This window comes from Urocitellus parryii, chromosome 6, assembly GCF_045843805.1.
Source record: "Urocitellus parryii isolate mUroPar1 chromosome 6, mUroPar1.hap1, whole genome shotgun sequence".
NCBI lineage: Eukaryota > Metazoa > Chordata > Mammalia > Rodentia > Sciuridae > Urocitellus > Urocitellus parryii.
The window spans coordinates 47,596,814-47,616,192 of NC_135536.1; the positions used below are offsets into that span (position 1 = coordinate 47,596,814).

Sequence of the window (19,379 nt, forward strand, 5' to 3'; positions counted from 1 at the left end):
AAGTAGTAGCATGCTCGACTGGTATGCATGAGTCACTGGGTTCGATTCTCAGCACCACATAAAAATAAATATGTGAAATAAAGGTACTGTGCTCAACTACAACTAAAAAATAAATATTTTTTTTAAAAAAGAAGGAACTCCTGCCATTTACAACAATATGGAGGAACCTGAGGACATTATGCTAAGTAAAATAAGCCAAACACAAAAGGACAACTACTACATCTCATTTAGTTGAAGAATTTTAAAAGTCAAATTCATAAAAGCAGAGAATAAAATGAATGTTACTAGATGCTTGGCAATGGATAAAATGGGGAGATGTTGGTCAAACAGTACAAAAAACTCAGTTGTATAAGATGAATAAATTCTGGATAGCTTATTTACAGTATGGTAACTGTAGTTTACAATACTTTATTTTATACTCAAAATTTGCTAAGAGATTTGATCCTGTTTATACCACAGACATACACAAAAACTCCTAACTATGAAGACAATGAACATATTCCTTAGCTTGATATTGTAATCATAAACTACACACATATCAAAACAACATATGATATAACATAAACATACAGAATTTCTCTTTTTCTAGGAAGAGATAGAACCATGGTGACACTTGCAATTCTAGCAACTTGGGAGGTTCAGACAGGAGGAATATAAGTTCGAGGTCAGCCTCAGCAACTAAGCAAGGCTCTAAGCAACTTAGTGAGATCTTGTCTCAAAATGAAAAAATAAAAAGGGTTGGGGATTAGCTAAGTGGTAAAGCCCCAATGGGTTAAATCCCCAGTACCAAATAAATAAATATATACATGCTAGGCTGGACAGGCCAACCCTGGACTCATAGATTCAAGTAATCCCTGTGCCTCAGGCTCATGAGTATCTGGGACTATAGGCACATACCACTGTGCCTGGCTTCATAAAATTTTTATTTATCAAACATAACTCAATAAAGCTAAAAAAAAAGCCCTATGAATTAAAGTGTCTGTTATCAACAGTTACCCATTAAATTATAATGGAAAAGTACATAAAAAGAAGGCAAAAAAATAGGATAATGAAAAAAAATATAGGCAAGGTAAGAAAAAATAACAAAATATTGCAGTTAAAAGAAAGATTTCTTAAAAATCCAACCACATTTACAAGAGGCATATAAAATTGAAGGGCACTAAAAGATCATATTAAACAGATAATATATGAGTGTAATTCTAATAGAAAGTAGCATACATACTCAAAGTAGCTACAAACAAAACACTTTAAGCAAAAATAATTTCTAACAAATGAAAAGAAATATAGGATCAGGTGTAGTGGTGCACATCTGTAATCCCAGCAATTAAGGAGGCCAAGGTAGAAGGATCTAAAGTTCAAGGTCAGCCTTGGCAACTTAGGGAGACTCTATCTCAAAATAAAAATAGATACATAGATAGAGCTAGCCAGCCAGAGATTTAGCTCAGTGGTAGAGTGTTTGCCTAGAATGCACAAGGCCCTGGACTCAATTCCTAGCAATGCACGCATGCACGCACGTGCGGGGGCGCACACACGCGCACACACACACACACACACACACACACACAAATATAAACTGAGTTATCAAGAAGATGTAAAATAATAAACTTGTAAACTTATATGTCCTTAATTACATAACTTCAAAATAAAGAAAAATTAACAGAATTATAAATAAAAAAACACAAATCACCATCCAAATAGGAGTTTTGTTCATGTTTTTTGGGGGGTGGTTTTGCCATGCTGGGAATTGAATCTAGGGTTTCACACTTTCTAAGCAAGAACTCTTCCACTAGGCCTCATCTCAAGCCCAAAGTAGATTTTAACTCACTCCTCTCTATAACGCTAAGAGGTCAAGCCAGTCAAAAAATTCAGTAAGATAAAGAAAAGTTGACCACCACAATTCTTAAGCTTCATCTAATGGACTTTACAAATCATTGTACATCTTTAAACAATACATTCTTTTCAGGCATACAGAACATTTATGAGAACTGATTACATATTAGGACATGAGTTTTATTTATTTTAGAAACAATTTTTATTGGTGCAAAATAATTCTACAGAACAATGGGTTTCACTGTGGCATATTTAAACATCCACATAAATATGACCAACTTCACTCCAGTATCCCCACTTCAATTGGAACTTATTTTAAATGATACATTAACAACTGTTTGTAAGAAAAAAGAAAACTAAAAAGAAAAAAAAATTTTTTGGAGTGGGGGATACCAGGGATTGAACCCAGTGGCATTTAACCACTGAGCCATATCCCCAGCCCTTTTCTTTTTTGTTTTTTTTTTTTTTTTTTGAGACAGGGTCTTGCTAAATTGCTTAGAGTCTCCATAAATTGCTGAGGCTAGCTTTGAAACTTGCAATTCTGCTGCCTCAGCCCTTCTAAGTTCTGGGATTACAGGTATGTGCCACCACGATCTACTAGAAAAATCTAATATTTGGAAGATAAATACTTCTAAATAACTCATAGGTCAAAGAAGGTATCATCATGAAAATAAGAAAATATTTAGGACTTAGCAATTACAAAAAATATGCTACATACAGCTAAGCATGGAGGTGCATGCCTATAATCTCAGCTACTTGGGAGGCTAAGGTAGAGAATCATAAGACCCTGTCTTAAAATAAAAATGTAAAAATAACTGGGGATATAACTCAGTGGTTACACACTTGCTTAGCATGTGCAAAGCCCTGGGTTCAATCCCTAGTAGCACACACACCAAAAAAAGAAGAAAAAAAACTCCACCTAAAGATATTTAAAATGCAGCTAAAAATACATTAAGAAGTAATTTAACACCTTAAAAATTATTTAGATGAGAAAAAAATGAAGTCTAAAAATTAATAACCTAGGAAAAGAATCACCAATACAATCAAGAGAACTAATGAAGGAAATAAGAAGGAAAAAAATTAATTAAAGAAAAAATATAATACACAGAGAATCAATCAAAGCCAAAAGTTCATTGTTTGAAAAGATTAATAAAACAACAAATTCCTGGGCAAAGATCACCTAAAAGAAACAGAAACAATAGACCAATATTTTTTAAAAAGAGACAAATAAATACTAATGGGAATGAAAAGGAAGAACATGAATATAAATGCTTCTGAGATTGTTAGAGAATATAATAAACTTTAATAAATTTGAAAATAAATGTAATAAACAAATTCCTAGAAAAACTAAACAGATCAAACTGACTAAAGAACTGGAAAACCTGAATCATTCAATAAGTTTTTGCAGACAACTGTAAGAATCAGGATCTGGATGTTTTAGTCCACATCTATCACTTAACTTATTTTACAACTTGAATTACATCCTAGCTACAAAACTCAATAATGTTTACCTGAAAAAGTTAAATACTTTTACTATAAAGAACAGTGAGTTTTGGGGGTGGTTTTGCCATGCTAGGAATTGAATCTAGGGTTTCAAAAACTCTGGGAACTAATTCATAGGGTTTATTTTCCACAAACTTCTATGTGCTGAGAATGTACACTCTGGAATTTCCAGGTACCTTTATGTGAACTAGCTGTTTAAAATCTTTCCTCTTTCTTTCTCCCTGTCCCACCCCCAAGTAATATTTTTCTTAATCAACTTTAATTTCAGAATGCTCTATAGAGGACAAAGGTGAACCTATGGCAGGGAATGGTGGCTTATGCCTGTAATCCCAATGACTTAAAAGCCTGAGGCAAGAGGATTACAAATTCAAGGCCAATTTGGGCAACATAGTGTGATGCTTAGCAACTTAAGTGACACACCATTTCAAAATTAAAAAAATAATAATAATAAAAAGGGTTGGGAATACAGCTCAGTGGTAAAGCACCCCTGGGTTGAATCACCAGCACAAAAACCAAACCAAACCAAACCATGAACCTATGAAAGCAGCATAAAAGCAATGGAATATCAGTTATATTCATAAGTTACCTTGTACTGATGATAGAAAAGAAGATAAAACAAATTCTTTATAAATTATTAGTCAAATTACAGAAAGTTTCAATCTATAAGTGAGAAATTTGAAAAATTATTCTGGAGTTGAGGATATAGCATTGTCATAAAGCATTTGACTAATAAATCAAATGCCTGTCTGCTTTATCTGAGTTTAATCAATAGCTAAAAAACAAACAAACAAAAAAAAAAAACAGAAGAATTTTGAGGGGGGAAAAAAGTGCTTAGCATGCATGAGGACCTGAAAAAGTTATTTAACTAAAATACATAAAAATTAAATGGGGGGGGGGGGGGATGGGACTGTAGCTCAATGGTAGAGCACTTGCCTTGCATGTGTGAGGTACTGGGTTTGATCCTCAGCACCACATAAAAATAAATAAATAAATAAAGATATTGTACCGACTACAACTAAAAAAAAAGTTTTTTAAAGTAAATGGAAAACATTAAAGGATTAGATCTAAGTTTAAAAAACTAAATATGAACTTTAAAAAACACCTTCATAAAGAATAAATTTTAAATAACTAAAACTCAGTATATACAATATTAAAGTCTTTATTACAATTTAAAAATACAGAGAGGCGCAAGGTGTGGTGGCACATGCCTGTAATCCCAGTGGCTCAGGAGGATGAGGCAGGAGTTCAAAGCCAGTGTCAGCAACTTAATGAGGCACTAAGTAACTCAGTGAAACCCTGTCTCTGAATAAAATATTAAAAGCGCTGGGAATGTGGCCCAGTAGTTGAGTGCTCCTGAGTTTAATCCCTGGTACCCAAAAACAAAACAAAACAAAAAACCTGAGCATTTTACCTGACGAAATATCTCTGTTACAAAGTTTACATTACTTCTTTTAGAAGAAAAAACTCTGCGAACTATTTCAATGTCTGTGAGATGTTCTTCATCAATGCTACAGAGACTTGATGAGCTAGGTTCTCGTTCTGTGAGAGTGCTTGTATTAGAATGAGATTGTTCTGGTTCTGTAGTTCTGTCTGCTTTATCAGCATTATCATTTTTGTTTTCTTCTCTGGATACCAAACTAGCAGCTGCTCTCTAAAATAAAAGAAAAAGGGAAAGAATGTCATAATCATATATCTGGGAATATAGTTTTTAGGAAATACTAGAAGAATCCAAAGCATTCTACAAGTAACTTATACCACTGTTTAAAATGCAATCATAGAGTTTCATTTAGAATCCATTCTATATACTTAAGTGGCATTACAAGTAATTCAACATCCAAGTAACACAGAGAAACTCCAAAATGTGCAGTAACTGATCATCGACCCAAGTATAATTAAATTTAAGTAATTCAAACAAGCTACTAGTTAAAGCTATGTGAAAAAATAATGTAAACAGAGGAAGCTTAAGGTCTTGGAGAATAATAACTTAGAAGTAGTAACCCTGGACTATTTACTAAATGATGCTTTAATTTAAAAAAAAAAAATTCTAAAGTGAACAAAACAAATAAGGAAGGAAACAAAACTTATGACAGAAAAAAAGTACAAATAAAACTAAACAAAAATCATGGAACATTTGAGAAAAATTCTTTTTTTTTTTTTTTTTTTTTTGTGGTGCTGTAGATTGAACCCAGGGACTTGTACATGTGAGGCAAGCACTTTACCAACTGAGCTATATCCCCAGCCCAAATTCTATATTTTAATAACAATTTTCACCAAGATTGAAGATTAAGCTTAACTCCTAAAAAAAAAAAAAAGAGCAAAACTGTTGAAATGGTAATAAGTAAATTACCACTATTATATGGTAGCCATTGCACTATTCTGATAATGTATATTACTTTCTGCTAAGATATTCAATTTTTGGTCTTGGTTTGTTATCCATAAAATAAGAAAGTTTAAATACACCTTCTTAACCCATCATGTCCCATCATTCCTTTCATGGAAAACCTAAAAAAAAAAAATTGAGCAACAAATATACTATTTAACTCTGATAAATATTTATTTTTTTAGAGTTCTAATCTTTTGGTAATAGTCACTATTATTATTAATGACAAAATACTATTAATGACATCATTAATATTAGTGATAATAAATCATATAATAAACTACATTACCTATTTTAATATACCTGTGTCAACTTCCTTGAAATATTTGCAGATTTGAAAACATGACTTAATGGGTTAAATATACCTTCACAATCAATAAAGTCTATAATTTTCTGGGACAAGAAAAATAGTTCTGCCTCAGAGTCTTTGCATTTAATAATTCTTTCTAGAGGATTTGAAACAAAGTTCTTTTTTTTAAGAGAGAGAATTTTTTAATATTTATTTTTTAGTTTTCGGTGGACACAACGTCTTTATTTTATTTTTATGTGGTGCTGAGGATCGAACCCAGTGCCCCGCAAATGCCAGGCAAGCGCACTACCACTTGAGCCACACTCCCAGCCCCAAAAAATAGGTTGGAAGTATAAAGTGTGTTCATTAGAGTTCAGAAAATTTGGCTTTTGTTCCATTTGTGGAAGTCTACATGGTATACTACCCCCCTTAAAAATTCAACACAAAAATCTGAGAAAAGGAAATAATCGTAAAAATACCATAATATAGACAAGTTGAGATAACACCAAAGAAAACACAAAAAAGAAATATGAAAAAGAGGTAAACTGTTTAATTATAAAAAAAACCCAGAAATCTAAATATCCATTCTTCCATTGTAGAGTTGTGTAATTTTTATTACATTTCTAGACTCAGTGTTTTTGTTGAGAAATGGGGAAAGGGTGGGGATAGGACTTGAAAAATCTGCATTCTGTGAATGCCTAGAATTTAAAAAGGGTTATCATGGTCCTACCATTTGACTGTAGTTCTTTCCACTTGAAAGAATTTATTTCTACAATTCAGAATATTTTTCATACTATATATAGTAGTCCTTCCTTATATGTTGCTTAGCTTTTCATGATTTTAGTAACCCTGTCAACCATAGTCTGAAAGTATCAAGTGGAAATTTCAGAAATAATTCATAAGCTTTAAATAACTTTTATTATATAACATAGTTATAAATGTTTTGTTTTATTATTATTATAGTTATTAATCTCTTACTGTATCTAATTTATAAATTAAACTTTATCATAAGTATGGATGAACATGGAAAAAAAAACATAGCAGGTACAGGGTTCAGTACTATCTATAATTTCAGGAATCAACTGAGGGTCATGGAATGTATTCCCTGTGGTAAGAGGGGACTATTGTAGCACTAAAGTAAATACAGAAGTAAATCAGAAGCTGAAACTAAGATTCAACTAAAATTATGTTCTATGTCACCCAAGTTTTATTTCTTATTAAATAAATATTACTTCTATAATAACTGTTAAAAATTGTATTTACAGGATATATTTATACAAATGAAATATCAATATTATTTGTTTAAAATGTGCTGTATACCCGAGGCAATTGAAATCAGTGAACTAAATCATAAGAGCCATTTCTAATTTTAACAAACTTCTCTCATTTGTTTATTACCTGAATATTCTTTGGCAAGACTTCACCTTCCATCCCAGGAATATGAGGTCCTGTATGTGGTTTTGGCTCCAACCAGAAAGAAACTAGCCAACGAATGACAATAACACGAGCTTTAATGAAAGGCTCCTTTGTACAATAGATAGCTTCATTGGTTTCAGCATCCTTCTTTATCATGATATAGTGTGGCTTTGGTCTCATCTGTGGGATATCTAAGCAAAATGATAGAAAAAGAATTACGCTTAGATAAACCTACATTTTTAAGCATTTGAGAAAACACTGGACTGCTTCTCTGGTTTTAGAAGTTGCTTTATTTATTTATTTTACTTTTTAAAGCATGTTAAAATTTGCTAAATGCTAGCATGGAACCCAGAAAGGGAAACTATATATAACAGGCTGATATATGGAAACATGTCTTTTTGCAAAATATCATCAAAAAGTTCAATGAATCTTGCCTAAGTACAAAGATACTTCCATAACCATGTAAAATAAATGAGAGTTTATTTTACTTAACCTAAGACTGAAACACAATATTCTGAAGTCATACAAAGTATGAGGTTTTACCTGAGCATGTTAATTACCTAAATGTGGCATTAAGGAACATCTTTTCCCAAAAAAAAAGACATTTCTACATACAGATTACCAATGTCTTTGGTATATGGCAAAGGTGTGTTTCTAAATTAGGATTTATCTGTAAGGTTCTAGCTTCAAGGCTCTGACAGATACCTTGGCAAAATTCTTCATTATTAGACAAGATATGACCAAAATATACAATAATGTGATTATTCATACAGAATTCAAGTAAGACTAATACTTGATTGAACCCTTGAGGGATTTTAAGAAGAAAATTTGAAATATAGTCTAAGGATCATACCAAACATTGTAATTCAGTTTAATTTTCAATAACACATATTTTTAGTGGGCTAACTTTTCTAATTTATGACATGAAAAAATAAGTTGGAAAAAATCTTTCCATTATCAATGAAAATTTCATATTAATATAGATTTACTTTCAGCATGAATCTGAGTATAGTATCTCTATAAACCAATACAAATAGTAAATGAGGTCAGTTTTCTAAAAGTAACAAATGCCAACATTGTACTTAGAGATATTGTATTCTTATGCAATGCAATCTTTTAGAAAATTTCAAACACTACCTACCAAGTACAGGATGATATAAACTGTTCTCCTTGCAGATGTTTGGAAAAATATAAGGCAAGTAATATTTTTTAAAATGTGAAAACAAAAATGAAAATCCCCTTTCTTGATTTTCTTTGTTCTTCCATTCTAAACTTTTTACCTAAAAATAAACAATATAATTAGAATATCCCAGTAGACAGAGTCCCTTAAATATAATTGTTAGCCACTAGAAGCAAGCTTATAAAAGGTTACTTACTGAACTATTAATACTGTGAAGATCATAATATATAGCAAAAGGTAAAATCTTAAATTGGTCTAATATACAAATACATTATATTTCAAAGAAATCTTAGAAGTAAAATATGCACTGAAAAACTCAAAAGTAGGGTCTACTAATGATAAAGATACTAATGTTCTTTCTCCTCTGCCCCTTCCTGAATAATTCAAGACAAAGGTTAAAGGCATACAAAATAGGCATGTGTGGCTGTAGGTGTATACGTGTATGTAAGCAGTGGGAATAGTCAAGTGCAGATAATCAGCGCTGAACACAGGAAGCAGAGTACACATGAAAGAGATGTAGCAAAGGCAGTAACCCAGTGGAGACTTAAGAGACTTAGAGCCTGAGAAACTAAGGAGAATGTCCATGAAATGGGAGGAGGGGGGCAAGGGGGGATAAAAATAGTATTAACTATGCAGTCTGGGGTATAACTCTAATAGGGTGAGGAAGATAAGTAGAGTGCTATCAAAGGCCCAGAATAGAGTAGTGGAGCCCAATCAAGCTGAGAAGGTCTTTGAGCAAGGCAGTGTGGTAATGAGAGATTTGATAACCTAAAAGAAGGACTGATAAAATAAGTAAATATACAGAGAATAATATGAGTCAAGTTTCTCACTGACAGTAAAGAAAGTTATAAATATGGAAAGGAGAAACTAGAATGACTTCAGTGGTACTGGATCGAAATCTGAAAATGTGAAGTACTGAGTTCAATCCAGAGAAGGAGAATGGAAAAGAGGAGGAAGAAATATGGGTATGTGTATAGGTATTTACACTTTCTAATCCTAGCCACTGGTAGGATCTAGGTGTAGCAACACCAAGTGGCAATAGCAATGTGCATTCTGAATGCTCTGATCTTGGATGCTAAATGCAGTTCACCACCAAATAAATTATGGCTCCTTGGACAGACAGAAGATTCCAGAATGGGGCAAGGAAGGTACAAGATGAGACTGAAATATGTTGCTCTGCTAGAATATAAGGAAGCATACTGGGGACAATTCAAAATACACAGAAGTTAGATTAAAGGAACTCCCATTGGTCAAATCTAGGACAATATAAGCATCAAAATAAGCAACGATAATGAATACTAACACAGTGATTCATATGAATACATAAGCCTGTATTGAGATAAATAATTAACATGATTAAAAAAATGGGAAGAGGAGAAACTTTTGCTGACAGTATTTTACCAGCTATTGAATGTAGAATGTAATGATGGATTAAATATCAACAGTGACCAAAAAGAGGAAACAACCAAATATTAATCAATTGATGAAGAGATATACAAAATGTGCTATATCCATACAGCAGAATATTATTTAATAATAAAAGGAATGAAGTATCGATATATGCTATAACATGGATGAATGTTGAAAACATCTGCTAAGAAGTCAAAAAAGACTGACTTCATAATTTCATCATATATAGTATAATTACATATATACTAATCATACATAATATTATTATATATGAAATGTCAAGAACAGAGAAATACATAAGACAGAAAATAGATCAGTGTTTGCCCAGGGCAGGTGCCACAAGGGTCTAAAGGATAAGAGAACTAATTTCTAATGGGAATGGGGTTTTGTACTAGGAAGACTAAAATTTTCTAAAATTATTTGTAGTGAAGGTTGCTTAACCTTGTGAATATATTTTTTAAAACCTGAACTGTAGGGTTGGAGGTATGACCTCACTAGTAGTAAAACAAAAACGGAAGATAACCCAAATGACCGTCAATAGGTGACAGAATGACTGAGGACTGTGTCATACTATGTTAATAATGGATGTTTATACAATAATAATAAGAAACGAACTACAGATAGATAATAGATATGGATGATTCTCACAATGATTATGCTAACAAAAAGGCAGACCAAACCAAGAATACATACTATATGATTCCACTTATATGAAAATAAAGAAAATGCAAACTATCTATTGTGACAAAAAATTTTTAGAGGGTGACAAAAACACTTCTTGTGGTAAAAATTTCATGTAACAAAATTCATCCAATTGTAAACCTAAATGTCAAAGTTTACTGTTAAATCATCTCTCAATAAACCAGCATGGCAATTTTAAAAAATCTATATGAAGTATAAAAGTTCTTAAAAACTAGTAATAATAATGATAATAATAACAACTATCTGCTATAGAACATGTACTGTGTGCTAATTACTTTTTCATACTCTAATCACTTTGTACTATGTAAGCCTCAAACACCAAAATGGAATACGATTCTTTTTATCCCTGTTTTACAAATGGGAAAACAAAAGTACAGAGTATTTAAGTAATTTTCCAAAGGTCATGCTATTAGTAAGATGTGCAATCAGGATTCAAACTCTGGTAATCTACCTCAGGACTACCTCAGGATCCAAATTAAATTTTAAATGTTTGTTTCTGAGGTACAGGGAATTTCTAAGTTTGGAAGTAATAAGAAACATATATGTGCTAAAGACAGTTTTCTCAATCAGAACATGCACAATTCATATCTAGAGATGAACAAGTTATCTTACAAAATATATGGGCTTAGAAATTCCAAGGTATAAATAGGCTTAAGTATAAACTACATTTCTTCCCATTTCCTATCCTGCAGCCTACCTCCCTAATTGTTACATTTTAACATACTGATCCCTAAATCTAACAGTTATTAGCTTTTCATTTACAGTATCACAACTGTTGATTATCAATGATGGCATTAGAAAATAGATCTAATCTATAGTCACTAAAATTTTCCTCATCAACTAAGAGTTTCAGAATTGCTCCAGTTTTTTTATTTCAGGAAGGAGATACTAATGCATATTTTCCAAAGTGAAAATTTGTCAGTCTTCAAGAAAATAAGCAAATATCTATTAAGACAGAATAATGGTGAGAGAGCTTTAAAAAAGGATTATATCAAAGAAGATGACACATACCTGAATTACTATGTATTTTAAAAGTGCTTCAAGAAAATAGCTTGTGAGGTCTTCTTGTCCTTTATCTCCTGATTGAGGGGGAACAAGAGGAGTGATTTCCTCTATAGTGACTTGAGCTAAAAGACAAGAGTATACATATAAAACAAATTTAATAATACAATAATATGACAAAATAAAATTTAACTGCAAAACATGTATATTTTAAAAACTGCTTAAAACTTTCCAATGACGAAATCTTGAAATAAATCTGAGGTCAAAGAATGGGGGTGTAGCTCAATGGCAAAGCGCTTGCCTCATATACAAAGTCCTAGGTTTAATTTGCTGAGCAGCATAAGTCAATCATTCTGAGGTCATCCTAACAATCCGTCGCAACAACTATAAACTTTAATATTCAGGCATTTTGTGAACCCTAGATGAGAGAATGTAACATAGGGTTGAATAATACAGATATGCAGTGATTAAGAGTACATGACCTCTCATTTGAGAATGAACTTCTGATAATTTTAAATTCACATTAGGAGTGTCCATTACAAAACCCACAATATGATGAGAATATAAGATTAAATAATCTAGAATCACTAAATGATGAGAAAACATTAACAATATTGTTAACTTATTCATTAAAGTAACATTCTAATTATACTTATAAAAAGTATAGTGCTTTTTTTTACTTTTTTTAACTTTTTTACTTTTTTTTATTTTTCAGATCTTCAAAACAATTTTTAACAAAATTTTTAATTTTAAAGCCAATGTAAAAAAAAATCAGCTGAATTCTCTTAAATATTTTCTAAGCAGCACAATTAACCTGCTTTAACACATGTAGATCTCTAAACATGTCTCTCAGTAAACATTAGCCAACAAAGTACGATTTCTTATAGCTTCTAGTTCTTAATACATGCTATTGTATTTCTAACTCTTATTTAAAATTATTCTTTTAAAATACAATCTTGATCATCTGTTGTTTGGATATCCTGGACTATCCTGTCCCCACAGAAGAATACACTTCATGATGTTTTATTTTGTGAAGCTATAAAAATCCCCTTAAGACACACTGGACCTCTTCTATTAGGTTCTCTTAGTCTCTTAAGGGGCACATATAGATTCTCCATATTTTCCATGTCCTTCAGACTAAAAAGCAAAACTTCTATTCTCAAAGAGAGAGAGTAAAAGTCACAAACACATTTGAAACTAATAAAAAAAAAAGTAGTAATGAAAGGAAACCTATCCTCATAGGGTTACAGTTATCCAGAAGAAAAAGCAATTATAAAACATCTGTTAAGTATTTCAAAATAACATATAATATAAATAAGCGGGCATAAATAGCCTACTTGAGCTGGTTCATTTATAGATTTTTTTGGTCAACTTGGCATTGTTTCTAAAATTTTATGCTACAGGTACAATTTGCTTTACTACAAAACCTACAATTTATAGAAATACAAATTGCAAATATTACCCAGTAGAACACCTGTTATGAACTGAACTGTGTACCCCCAAAATTCATATGCTGAAATTCTTACCGTCAATGTGACTATATTTGGAGATGGGGCCTGTTATGGTTTGAATGTGAGGTGTGTTAATACAGGTATGATATTCCTTTATTAACAAAAGCTCCTGTGTTAACACAGGAATGTCAGAGGTAGTGACTGGATTGTGAGAACTGTAACCTAATCATTCCATCTCATTTAAATGACTGGGTAGTAACTGTATACAGGTGGGGTGTGATTGGAGGAAGTGGGTCACTAGGGGCATGCCCTGGAAGGGTACATCTTCCTTGTGGCCCTTCCCTTCTGCCCTCTTCTTACTGACTGCCAAGAGGTGAGCAATTTTCCTCTGCACACTTTCATTTGTGATGTGCTGCCTCACTTTCGGCCCATCTATGGACTAGACCTCTAAAACAGTGAGCCCCAAATAAACTTTTCCTCCTCTAAGTTGTTCTTATTGGGTGTATTGATCACAGTGGCACAAAGACTATAGGACATAATTAAAGTTACATGGTATTATAAGGCTGGGGCCCTTAAAAAATTAATACATAAATATATACAAAAGTACATAATTAAAATTGAACAATAAACATTATTGAGTATTTATAAAAATTTAACTTATATGACACATTTTTTATATTATCTATTGCACAAAGTAAAACACACTTGATACTTCTAAGTATATCCAGGATACAAGATGATAACAAGAAATAGAAATTAAGCCAGGCACAGTGGCACATGCCTGTAATTCCAGCAGGAGGCTGAGGTGGGAGGATCATGAGTTCAAAGCCAGGCTCAGCAATCTTAGTGAGGCCCTAAGCAACTCAGTGAGACCCTATCTCTAAATGATATACAAAAAGGGCTGGGAATGTGGCTCAGTGGTTAAGCACCCATGGGTTCAATCCCTGGTACAAAAAAAAAAAAATCTAAAAAAGAAATAGAAATTAAAGATAAATGTTAAATGGTCTATTTTTTAAATATTTTTTTTAGTTATAGGTGGACACAGTATGGTTATTTTTATGTGGTGCTGAGGAGGAAACCCAGTGCCTCATGCATGCTAGGCAAGTGCTCTACCTCTCAGACACCACCCCAGACCTTAAATGGTCTATTTTAACCATGTTTCTGATGTTTATATATCTGAAGCTTGCTAAATGAAGAAAATGTCCCTTCCAGGGCTAGCTAGACAAATCCTAGAGATAATTAAATGACTATAGGCTGTGACAGTGCCTTCATATGCAAACCAATCAATCCAAGGTTCACACCTTCACCACTGCCTCTACATTGAACACTCAAGACCACTATACTTCACCCCACCCCAGGGCCAAGTACCAGACAACTATGGACAAGCTCTATATCTAGAATAAACTTAAATTATTCAATTAGCTAATCTTAAAACATGCTTACTCCAGTTTGACTGTTCTTTCCCACAGAATCACAAAGAAGGCCTTGCCCAGATATAGTCAGTTCTATTTCCTCTGCCTTCTGATAGATCCTGGTACTTCCCCACATGGCCCTTATATCATGGAATGGCCCTTCCTCCTAGAAACTGTAATAAAATATGTTTTCAATAGCTGTCTTGATCTGTTAGCCTTCATCTGCAACACTCCGATAATAATAAAACTCACATTAAAAAACATTGCCTTGAATTTAATTTAATAAAATGTACAGACATTTAAAAAATACATTAAGAAACCACTGGAAAAAAAATACTGAAGGATAACATCTCATGAACTTACTTTCTTGAAGGTTGAGTGGAGGATTAATGAGATTATCTAAAGTTCTAGGTCCATGTTCAGATTGTGGTGCTGAAAATCCAGGAATTAAGCATGAAAACATCCAGAGCTGTTCTTTGCTACAGTTATTTTGAAGAGCTTGCAACCATAGTAAGAAAAGACGAACACCTTCCCTCCTAATCTAAAATAAAAAAAGTGTTTTTATTTTAATAGAAATACTTTCTTTTTTAGAATAAAGCTCTCCAGGTGATTACAGAATGACATTTTACAAAAGAGAAAGGGAGGGCGAGATAGATATTATTACCAGGACATCTACTGAACTCTCATTTTGAATCAAAATTCATGAATTTTTAGTGAGTAAAGAATGAACTTAGTCTCTATTTAAAACCATTATGTAATTTTTATTCCATAACTTCCATTTGTGAAAAAAGTTAGAAAACCATTTCCTCCTTCTATACTTTTCTTTTTCCCTTTTGCCTATCACTACTATTCTAATCCAAGAAGCACAAAGAGACAAGGCAATGATTGTTCCTTACTATGAGTCTGATAAAAGAGGAATAGTAAAAAGAATCTCAGTGCACTGCTAACTCAATGCTCCTTTCCCTAAAAAGTTCTGAAATTATTAAAATTATAAAATTAAAATATTAAAAGTAAAATTATAAAATAAAAAGTATTTAAAAGCTCTCTGAAATTATCTCACTTATTTGTTATTTGCTTCTAAGCTACGTATCAGGAACTTTGGCCTATTAATATATCTAGGCACCTAAAACAATATTTATACAAAGAAGACAATAAATATTTGAATCAGTAAATGAACACTCTCCCAGTAAGAAAACAGAAAGACAAGAAAATTAAATCTCTGACAAGTAAAAAACAAAAGTGCTTCACTAACCTAACCACATAGGTAGATTTGGGAATTAAACTATCAGACCTTTGTTAATAGCCACTGACAAAGTCATTCAACTGCTGCCATGCGGCTAAACCTCACAGCCCAGTCAGATAAAAGGAGAAACATATTAAGAAGGCTTATTTCTCTGTACTGCTTGTACCCAAGCCTTGATATCAAAAGTACATTTTATAATGTGTGACTTTACCTAACTTACAGCAAGATGCTTTTGGAATGGGCAGCTTCCCTTAACATACCACAGTCAGTTAATGAAAAAGAAATGAAACCAATATGTGTGTGTATGTCTATATGTATGACTGATGTTTGTGAGTGTATACATATAGTACACACATACACAAACACAAATATATGTATGTACATATTTTCTACAACTAAAAATGACTATGGTAAAATGAAAAATAATTTGTTGAATAGCTAAATAATTTTCTGGTAAAAGAATCAATGCAGATGTAAAATACAATAGCTTCTCAATGCCCTAGCTCAAGCTAATTAATATTTATTTTCACACATAATACTAAATGTGTACCTACATTTTAAGTAAATTCAATTCAAGTAAGATACCTCAATAATCTTCAAGAAAAGCTTAAGTAGGAAAAATGGAGTAGGTAGTATGTATGCTTTATTCAGTTTTTTTTAAGTAATAAAACATAAATAAAATTATATTATACCTTTAAGGAATTTCCTGTGTGGAGTAGCTTCTTTAAAATCAATCCTAGAAAAATAAAACACACACATACACACACATGATTTAAAATATTCATGTCTCCTTATCTATTTCTAAATGTCAGAGTTCTCAGTCAGACTTAAAAAAAACTTTTAAACAAGTCCTTGGCAACCTCTAAATTATTCTTAGTGACTTTGATATCCCTCTGGCCAAAACTGAGACCAGAGAGACATTAAAAAAAATTATATATATACATATATATAATAAAACCTTTCTAACACATGGTTTATTACAATTAAACATCATTTATTTTATTGAAAAAAAAAAACCTAGACCAAATATTGTGTTTAGAACAATAATCGGTTATATACCTTAGACTAAGAATGGAAATAAATACTTTCTCTATCACTAATACAAATAAAGTCTACTACAGAAAATTTTCATTTAATTAACCAAATAGAAACCCAAAAGTCTAATATTTCCTTACAAATATTTCTATTATGCTAATTTTCTAATGTTAGTTTCAAAAAGCCTTTAATATTCCTATTTCTTTTAAACTATGACAGATGTTCTAATATTTGATAATCTTTTTTTTTTTTAAAGAGAGAGAGAGAGAGAGAGAGAGAGTTTCAACATTTTTTTTTAGTTTTCAGCAGACACAACATCCCTGTCTGTATGTGGTGCTGAGGATCGAACCCAGGCCGCATGCATGGCAGGCGAGCGCGCCACCGCTTGAGCCACATCCCCAGCCCTAATATTTGATAATCTGATAAGTGTTAAATATCTTAATGTCTTCATTTGATGTTTGCTAGGGACATTGAATATCTTTTTTATTTGGTCAATAAGATTCTCAATGCCCTAGTTAAGCAGCAAATTGAAAACATAATAAAATACTGAAGATAACATTAACAAACAACTAGAAGATCATCATTAAGTTTGAACAAATCTGAACATATCTCTACATTTATTACAATTTATAAATTTCATTTATTTTCATTATCTTTAATATTTCACTGAACCATGTAGGTTTCAGTGAAACCTAATCATTTGCTTCCCTTCTTCCTCAGAGGAAACTACTACGTAGAATTTAGCATTATTTCTAAAAAATATTTTTACATTATTATTTATAAATTCATAAAAATTTAAATTGGTTTCAGACCTTATAAATGGTACCATACAAAAAAGTCATTTATAAGTCAATTTTCATACCTAACATTAGCTTCTAAAATTGCTCTATACTGATCTATGTAGCTCTAGTTAATTCATTTTTAACTGCTGTATACTTTTTCCACTAAACAAATATACCACAATTTATCTTCTATATATCAGGACATTTGGCTTGTTTTCAACTTTTTCATACTACCAAGAATATTATAATAAATGTTGTGTGCTTGATGCCCTGTATACATGTGACTTTCCTCAGGATGTGTGTGTGCGTGTGTGTGTGTGTGTCTGTGTAAGTGCAATTATTATTACAATGAAATATCATTTATTAGAGACACATATACACACAAAATTACTTACTTTCAGCTTTCCCAAATATTAGAAAATTCTCTCAGAAATAACTCTGGCAATTAACAATACTACTGGTGTATATGAAAGTGCTCTGGTATGTCACATTGTTGGCTGCCAGACAGACTGAAAAATGTTCTAATGTTTGATAATCTGACAAGTGTTAAATATCTTAATGTTTTCATTTGATGTTTCCTAAAGATGTTAAACATCTTTTTACATGGCCAGTCAAGTTTTTGCAAAATGCTTGTCTATCCTTTGTACATTTTTTCAGTTGGGTTGTCTCCCCCACACCCTATCCCCCGCCACTCACTAGCGATGAACCCAGGGGGACTTTACTACTGAGCTACATCCCCATTCCTTTTTATTTTGACACAAGGTCTCACGAAATTGTCCAGGATGACTTTAAACTTTCGATCCTTCTACTTCAGCCTCCCAAGTCACTGGGACTACAGGCATGTAACAAACACCAGCTGTCTTTTCTTTAAATGAGGAATTCTTTTATACATTACATACTGGCTACTAAATCTCTGCCAGTTCTATGATTTGGAAATATCTTCTCCTAAGCAACTGAGTCATGTTTTTGTTGAAGGGGGCTATTTTCTAATGTATAAATAGTTTTAAAATTTTAATATAATCAATTCACGAATGTTTTTCTTTTGGTACTGGAGAGTAAACCCAGAGGTACTCTACCATTGAACTACACCCCAAGTCCTTTTCTTTTATTTATTTATCTATCTATCCATCCATCCATCCATTTATTTTTTTTGAAAGAGAGAAAGAGAGAGAGAGAGAGAGAGAGAATTTATTTATTTATTTATTTTAGTTTTCAGCAGACACATCTTTGTTTGTGTGGTGCTGAGGATCGAACCCAGGCCGCACACATGCCAGGCGAGCGCGCTGCCGCTTGAGCCACATCCCCAGCCCCCATTTATTTTTTTTTTCCACTAAATTTTCCAATCTGGCCTTAAATTTGTGATTGTCCTGCCTCAGCCTCCTGAGTGTCTGGTATTACAGTTACACACCACTACATCCGGCTCAATGTTTTTCTTTCCACATGCACTTTGTATGTCTAAGATATCCTTCCCTATTTTAGGGTTAAAAGATAAACCAAAATATTCTCTGAAAAGTTTTAAAATGTGGTGGAATGTAGCTCAACAGTAGAACGCTTACCAAGAATACATAAGATCCTGGGTTTCATCTCCAGCTTGGCAACAAAAAATTTTAAAGTGTTACTTTTCCCTGGATGCAGTGGTGCACTCCTATAATCTCAGTTATGCATGAAGTGAAGACAAAAGGATTGCAGGTTCAAGAACAGCCTGGGCAATTTAGTGAGACCCTGTCTCAAAGTAAAAAATTTT

General features: G+C 32.4%; 1 protein-coding gene across 9 annotated transcripts in view; it reads right to left on the reverse strand.

The window, feature by feature from the left end:
• Nucleotides 1-19,379, reverse strand: part of Ralgapa1 (Ral GTPase activating protein catalytic subunit alpha 1) — a 233,008-nt gene that overhangs the window by 166,918 nt on the left and 46,711 nt on the right. For all 9 annotated transcript variants that reach the window (XR_013343785.1, XM_026414280.2, XM_026414271.2 and 6 more), the window contains exons 5-10: nucleotides 16,511-16,554; nucleotides 14,939-15,116; nucleotides 11,722-11,837; nucleotides 8,560-8,698; nucleotides 7,401-7,609; nucleotides 4,745-4,984 (exon numbers count right to left, since the gene is read on the reverse strand). Coding sequence is in view for 8 of the 9 variants with exons in the window: in XM_026414280.2 (XP_026270065.2) it covers nucleotides 4,745-4,984; nucleotides 7,401-7,609; nucleotides 8,560-8,698; nucleotides 11,722-11,837; nucleotides 14,939-15,116; nucleotides 16,511-16,554 (926 nt within the window). In the remaining variant the exon portion in view is untranslated. The remainder of the gene's footprint in view (nucleotides 1-4,744; nucleotides 4,985-7,400; nucleotides 7,610-8,559; nucleotides 8,699-11,721; nucleotides 11,838-14,938; nucleotides 15,117-16,510; nucleotides 16,555-19,379) is intronic.